The 7,792-nt window shown below is 53.3% G+C and overlaps 1 protein-coding gene across 1 annotated transcript; it reads right to left on the bottom strand.

Moving 5' to 3' along the window:
• Positions 1–5,756: 5,756 nt before the first annotated feature.
• On the bottom strand, positions 5,757–7,157 carry LOC124700584 (putative ammonium transporter 4 member 1). The gene has a single exon (XM_047232677.1). It carries the CDS (start codon positions 7,155–7,157, stop codon positions 5,757–5,759), a length of 1,401 nt encoding a protein of 466 aa, XP_047088633.1.
• Between the last annotated feature and the right edge of the window lie 635 nt (positions 7,158–7,792).

Genomic DNA, 7,792 nt, shown 5'->3' with positions numbered 1-7,792 from the left:
ACAAAATAGCTGAATTACAAAAGAAAACTAACTAGACGACGCGCACATGCTTGCATGCAATGCGGCAGGGCTGCAGGCTCACTGTGTGCACGAACATTGGATGCTAGTGCTAGCTAGCAGCAGCGGCCACGCAGAACTGCAAGGTCCGAACTAGGTGCGTGCGGCAGGTGTCCATTGATTGGCTCAAAAGCACACAGGTGCTGCAGCAGTGAAAGAAAAAAGGCAGCGTAGCTCTTTCACATGCCAGTGGTGGGCCACATAACAAGAGAAACAACCCGATGAGACGGATGAAGAGAGCGATGGGTAGACGAGAAATATAGGCGATTTGCACAAAAATAACCCAAAAGTGAAAGAAAAGCACAGACTGACCCTTCGGCGAAACTATTTCACCCATCTAACCCTTTTATGTGGCGCCCCTCTCATGGGCGCCACACATGCCCATGTGGCGCCCGGCCGGCCGGCGCCACACACCCATCCGACGTGGCCCGTCGACGCTGAGCTGAGTGAGCCGATCCGACGTGGCAGCCCGTGTGGCGCCGCTCACGCCGGCGCCACACACATTGAAAGTGTGGCGCCGCTCGGAAGGGCGCCACACATCCACTTAAGTTTGGCCGCGCGCGCCCAGCCAGCCCGACCCTCTTCTTCTTTCTTTCTCCCTCTGTTCGTCCTCTCTCCTCACAGGCGCCCGGCTCTCTCTCCCCCCTCTCCCCCAACCAAATCCACCACCAAATCATCAGATCTGTCCGTGGAGATCGTTCCCAACTCGTTCCTTGAGGTAATCTCCTCCGTTCCCCTTCTTTTCATCCATTGATTTTATGCCATTGGTTGAATCTAAATGTCAAACCCTAGATGTGGATTTGGTTGATTTGAGGGTGGAGATGGATTTGGTTGGATGTTAGGGTTGTTGAAGTAGGAGAAATGGTAGTGTGCTAGTTTGTATGGATAGACTATGTTGATTATGGTAACTAATGAACACATGTGTGTATGTGTTGTTCCCATTATGCTAGGGGGATGGAAAGAATTGTTCATGTTCATCATGTGGACAAGGATGCTTATTTGAAGGGAAACATAGAGCCGGACCCGGAAGAGGTTGACTTGGTGTTTGACCTTAGCCCTAGCTTTGCGGAGGTGGTAGCACAAGTGAGGGTTGAGTTGAATTGGAATGAGCCAAATGATGGTGTTGAGCTAGAGGGAAGGCATAATGTGGGGTTTGGAATGCACACCCGTTGGAAGACAATGCGGATCAACTCCGAGCAACATTGGTCCGTTTACAAGGAGACGGTGGCCGGGTCACAAGATAAGGCTTTGGAGTTGTTTGCAACCAAGACGGTTGATGCTCGTATCGAGCTTGACCTTAACCGGCCATCCTCCCCCGTTCGAGAGAGGAGTCCACCACCCATGAGCCAAGAAGAAGCCACCCAATTTCCTATTGTCCAATCTCCCATTGCCCAACAACCTCCGTTGGATAATGAGTATGACGAGCATGACGATGGTGATGATGGTTTCGAGATGAATGGCAACAATATCGGTGATTTGGATAAATATTGGACGCAAGAGGAGATGGACCACTCCATTCCTTATTCCCGATGCTATGCGTCGGACTCGGATGATGATGGACCCGAAGAGGAGGTTGATGAGGATGGCTTGACGGCTAAGGAAGCCGAAAGAGCCGAGATCTTCAAGAAGGTAACCGGACGGGATATCCGGGTACCATTGTTCCGTGATGTTAGTCTTGCGGATGGAGCCGTGGTTGATGGTGGCAAAAGTTTTCTTCTTGGAGCTAGGCCAATATCGAAGAGAGATGTGGATGCTACGACGGCTATGATCTCTAAAGGGCTCATGTTTGATACCTTCTTGGAATTGAAGATATGGTTGAAGGAGTTCTCCATTAAGCATCATCGCCCTTACATTGTTGTTCACTCCGACTTGAAGAAGCGGTACACGCTAAAATGTGTGGATAAAAGGTGCCCATGGGTTGTCCGTGCAAGACCTTTCAAAAAGGGCCCTCTTGGCACATAACAAGTTGTGTAGCCACTCACATGTGCCGGGGGCCGAAGCTTGATGGCAAGGATGCGCAGCCGGACCACCGTCAACTCACATCCGAGTTCATTGCATACAAGCTCTCGGCGGAGATATCATCACTTCCTATCATGAGCATTAAGTCCGTGCAAGATACGGTCAAATCCCGGTTTGCCTACGACGTCAAGTACGGGAAGGCATGGAAGTCCAAACAAGCCGCATTTAAGATGTTGTACGGTGATTGGGAGGAAGCGTACAACCGAGTCCCTAGGTTGTTGTTAGCGATGGCCGCAACTAACCCGGGCATGGTGCATGTGGTGGAGCCTTCCGCAACCAAAATGACATTGCATGATGGTAAAAGAGTGAGGGTATTTCACCGTGCATTTTGGTCATTCGAGCAATGCACGAGGGCATTTGAACATTGTAGGCCCGTCATAGCCGTGGATGGTACCTTCTTGACCGGGCAGTACAAGGGCACACTATTGGTGGCAATAGCAAATGATGCGAGCAACCGTTTAGTACCACTGGCTTTTGCATTGGTAGAGATTGAGAACAATGATAACTGGGAATGGTTTTTCCACATATTGAGGACGAGGGTCATACCACCCTCAAAGGAAGTGTGTGTCATCTCCGATCGTCATCAAGGAATTCTCAATGCGGTGGAGCTTGCAATCCCCGGGCATGCTCCCTTGCATCACCGATGGTGCATGAGGCATTTTTGTGCAAACTTCTACCGGGCATGCAAGAGCAAAGAGTTGTCCGACCTTCTTCAAGATTGTTGCCTCGCTTATTCGGAGCGCCGCTTCGCAAACCTATACAACGGCTTGCTGAAGCACAAAGACCTCAACGCGGGTGGTCAAGAGTTTCTTCATAGACACCTCATATTTAACTCAAAGTGGGCGAGAGCTTATGATGAGGATGGGAGGAGATATGGCCAAATGACAAGCAACATGGCCGAGTGCTTCAACAATGTGTTGAAGGGTGTCCGTGCATTGCCCGTGACGGCAATCATTCAATACACATTCGAGAAGTTGAATGTCTATTTCCAGAACTACACCGATGAAACAGAGAAGGAAATTGCTAATAATTGCGAGTTCCCAACGAAGGTTCAAGAGTTCATGGATTTTCAGGCGAGGAAGGCCGACTCCCAAACGGCTACATGTTATGACAATGTTGACTGGGTTTACCAAGTGAATGAGCCGGGAGGCACCACACAAGGTGGTGTCCAACACGGAGGCCGGGCTTTCCGTGTGTCCCTAAAGACATGTGAATGCACATGTAAGAGGCCCTATTTGCTTAATTTGGCTTGCTCCCACTTGCTAACAGCGGCACGCACTAGACGTGTCGACTACAATAACCCGCTCACCGTTCGGGAGTCCGAGTTCTCAATTGAAGCCACAAAGAGGACATGGGCTCCAAGGTTTTCTCCTTACTTGGATCAATCACAATGGCCGGAGTATCATGGTGTGCAAGTTTGGCCAGATCCGGAATGGAAGGTTGTGAAACGTGGAAGAAGAAAGACAAAGAGGTATCACGGAGATATGGATAGATGGGGTCGGGAAACAAGTTATTCCAAGAGGCTCGCGAGCCAACTAATTGTGGATCATGCAATAGTAAGGGCCACAATAAAAGGAAGTGCACATCTGGCAAAAAATCAAAGGGCAATGATGCTAGCACAAGTCAAGCATCAAGTAGCCAACAAGCTTCAAATCAACCTCGAAGCCAACAAACCCCAAGCCAACAAACCCCAAGCCAACAAGGTCCAAGCCAACCGTCTGCGCGTCAACCTCCTCCAAGCCAACAAGCTCCAAGCACACAAGCCCCACGGCAACAAGCTCCAAGCACACAAGCCCCACGGCAACAAGCTCCAAGCACACAAGCTCCAAGCACACAAGCCCCACGGCAACAAGCTCCAAGCCAACAAGCTCCAAGTCAACAAGCTCCAAGGCAACAAGCCCCACGGCAACAAGCTCCACGGCAACAAGCTCCAAGGCAACAAGCCGCAAGGCATCAAACACAATGGCGACAAGGTCCAAGGATTCACGTTGGGCTTAGTAGAAGTCAGCATGGTGGCCGTCGGGGTACTAGCATGATAGGATACCTAGCGGGGCCTTATCCGTATGTGTCTCCAAGTTAATAATTGCATTGTACTTTCTATTTTCCTATTCCATGACTAACTTTGATTTTTCAATTTGGTTTTCAGGTATGGCAACTCAACCCACCAAGGGGAAGGGGGCATGGGAGGGCAATGACAAGGAGGAGTCCGTTTGGGAGGAGGCGGTAAGGACGGTGCGGAAGAGGGAGAAGGAAGAAGCTGCGAGGAAGGAGAAGGAGGAGCATGAGAAGAAGATGGCCGAGCGTGCCCGTATGCAAAGGGGGTATGAGGAATACCTATTGCGCAACAAGAGGAGGAACGACAAGTTGAAGGCCGAACGGGACCGCGAGGCACGGGCAAAATTCCTGAGGAGCTGCCAACTTGAGCAAATAGCGAGGGAGAGGGCCAATAGTATGCACCTAGAAGAGGTGGCTAGGGAGGCTGAACGCATCAAGGAGGAAAGAGCTCAAATGGAAGATGCAAAGACGGAGGAGCGGCACCACTTCTTCGATTCGGTCGTTCAGTTGGCTCGTGACATAAGGGAGAAGGAAGAATTGGTCTGAAGAATCTAAGAAGAAGAAGGCGAGGGGGAGGGAGCCTTTGCCACGCAGATGATGTCCCTTTGGCTATGTTCTTGTTGTCGAACCTTTTATGTTGTCGAACCATGATGTTGTCGAACCTTGATCTTCTCGAACGTTCATGTCGTTGAACCTTATTGTAATTGGAACCTTGATGTCGTCGAACCTTATTTGTCGTTTGAACCATTATGCTGTGTCGTACATATGTGAAATGCTGTACTCAAACCTGTTTGAATATGCTAGGATTTGTCATGGTTTTAACACAAGTCAATGTGTGGCGCCCTCCGCACTGGCGCCACACTGCACTGTGTGGCGCCCGTGTCATAGGCGCCACACATGCCAACATATATCAACTTTTGGGTCGAAAACATCCAGGGGCTCCGGACGATTAGTCCTTAGCCGTTTTGGCGAGGCTCTTTGTGTGGCACCCGCGGCATCGGCGCCACACAGGCAAGTGTGGCGCCCGTGGCATCGGCGCCACACAAAGAGCCTCGCCAAAACGGCTAAATCCCAGACGATTTGTCTTACAGTATGGTTTGGGCAAACTTAAGTGGATGTGTGGCGCCCTTCCGAGCGGCGCCACACGGGCTGCCACGTCGGATCGGCTCACCCAGCTCAGCGTCAACGGGCCACGTCTGATGGGTGTGTTGCGCCGGCCGGCCGGGCGCCACATGGCCATGAGAGGGGCACCACATAAAAAGGTTAGATGGGTGAAATAGTTTCGCCGGAGGGTCAGTCTGTGCTTTTCTTCCACTTTTGGGTTATTTTTGTGCAAATCGCCGAGAAATATATGTGACGGTTTAGTTTTTCGTTTTCTTTAGATAAGTTTTTCGTTATATTATTATTATGGTACAATATAGATGTAGATTCTGAACTGCTTCAGCGATCTAAAACTGCAGTGGTGTGTGGGCTTAGCCAGTTAGCCGTAGAGGAAGCCGTTCCTAATTTCATTCAACCATCGTTGCAGGAGACTAGGATCTAAATAGCAGATCAGGCTAAGCAAACTACTCCACAGTGCACTAATGTCGATACTACAATGCATACACGCGCGTCAGCACGATTGCTCAAATAATGTCATCGACCTTGGACGACATAGGATTGGCCGTCATCTGGTACCGACGGCTCCCATGCACGGACTGCTCGTACGTCTCACCGTCGCCCCACACCGCGTACGCGTCCTCGCCGTGGATGGCGTCGTCCCCCGCCTCCAGCTGCTCTGCGCTGAGCCGGAGCGGAACAAGCACCCCAACGAGCAGGCACACGACGCTGGTGACGATGACGTTGAGAACCAGGATGAAGGCGATCCCGGCCAGCTGCACGGCCATCTGCCGGAGCCCCGCGTGCGCGCGGCCGCCTTTGATCGCGTACGCGAGGCCGACGTAGCGGGGGTCGTCGCCGAAGAAGAGCCTGCATAGCCGCGGCTCGGCCAGGACGCCCGTCAGGATGCCGCCCAGGCTGCCGGCGACGCCGTGCGTGTGGAGTATGGCGAGCGTGTCGTCGACGTGCTTCAGTACCCGGCACCGCTTGTGCAGCACCATCATGGTGAACCACGGCACGCTCCCGGAGAGGAGCCCCATCAGCATGGCCGCCCAGCCCTGCACCAGCCCTGCGGCGGGGGTGATGCAGACGAGGCCGGTGATCATGCCGTTGACGGCGCCGACGGCGGACGGGCGGCCGAAGAAGAAGGAGTCGAGGATGAGCCAGACGAGCAGGCTGGTGGCCGTGCAGAGGTGTGTGTTGACGACGGCGACCGACGCGTCGATGTTGGCGGCGTACGGCGCGCCGCCGTTGAACCCGGTCCAGCCCATCCACAGCAGGCCCGCGCCGGCGAGCGTGAGGAGGATGTTGTTGGGCGGGAAGGCCTCCCTGTCCTTGGCCGTCCGAGGGCCGACCCAGAAGGCGGCGGTGAAGCCGGCGACGCCGGAGGAGAGGTGGATGACGAATCCGCCGGCGAAGTCCATGACCCCGGCCTTGAAGAGGAACCCATTGGGGCTCCACACGCTGAAGGCGCCGACCGTGTAGGAGAAGGTGAGCCAGAGCGGCACGAAGAGCATCCATGCCTTGAAGTTCATGCGGCCCAGGAGCGATCCGGCGACGAGGATGAGTGTGATGGCGGCGAAGACGAACTGGAAGAAGAGGAGCGTGGCGGCCGGGTATGCGCCGGCGAATCCCTGGGCGGAGAGGAAGCCGGCGGCGTCGAGCCCGGAAAAATCGGGCCTGCCGACGAAGGGGAGGAGGCGGTCGCCGAAGGACATGCGGAAGCCCCAGAGGCACCAGCAGACCATGGTGGCGGCGAAGGCGTAGAGCGCCATGAAGGCCGAGTTGACGGCCCACTTCTTCTTGACGATGCCGCCGTACAGGATCACCAGTCCCGGCACGCTCTGCAGCCCCACCAGCGCCGCCGCCGCCAGCTGCCACGCGTTGTCGCCCTTCTCCAGCCACTCCGGTGCCGCCTCCGTTGCCATGACTACTCGATCGACAGTCCACGACGATGCAAGTGATCCCTCCGCGTCGAGTTGGCGTCGCGAGGGGCGGATGTGGAGTGGAGAGATGGAGTGGTGCCAAGTGCCGAATGGAAGAAGGAGAGAGAGCTAGTCCATGCATATAGGAAGGGCCGGCAGGGTGGAAAAGGTCCGAGAGCGGAAGCCGTGGAGATTCTTCAGATACTTTGTTGAACGACGAGATTCTGTTGTGCATGTGTTTCTGTGGCTGAATCTTGTGCTGTTTTCCGGGGTTAGTTCACTGTTTCAACAGTACTTTCTACATTCAGTTGCGTGCCAGTTCGTTTCGGATTTTTGAAACTTAATGATATGCAATGATACGTGACAGCACAAATGTCAAAGCATGGAACATAATGAACCTTAGGGTACAAAAGGATTTCTCGACCGGTTTACTGCAGTTAGAGCATCTCTAGCGGATCCTGAGAAGACCCAAAACCGAAAATTAACCGCCCGTTTACGGGTTCGGATTGAAAAATGACGTCGATCAGTAACCGTAAACGAGCCGAAACTGAAAAGCTAAATTTGGCCGAGACCGAAACCCATACTCAGCATGTATTTGTAGGGACCGACGGAGCGAACCGAACCGAACGCAGCCCGAA

Source organism: Lolium rigidum, chromosome 3, assembly GCF_022539505.1.
Source record: "Lolium rigidum isolate FL_2022 chromosome 3, APGP_CSIRO_Lrig_0.1, whole genome shotgun sequence".
In the NCBI taxonomy this organism is placed as follows: domain Eukaryota; kingdom Viridiplantae; phylum Streptophyta; class Magnoliopsida; order Poales; family Poaceae; genus Lolium; species Lolium rigidum.
Note: the sequence above shows the minus strand (reverse complement) of the source record. Positions and strands in the feature narration are given on the sequence as shown.

What these genes read in the sequence shown, in the direction of transcription:
- LOC124700584 (XM_047232677.1), bottom strand. Translation starts at nt 7,157, where the DNA reads ATGGCAACGGAGGCGGCACCGGAGTGGCTGGAGAAGGGCGACAACGCG.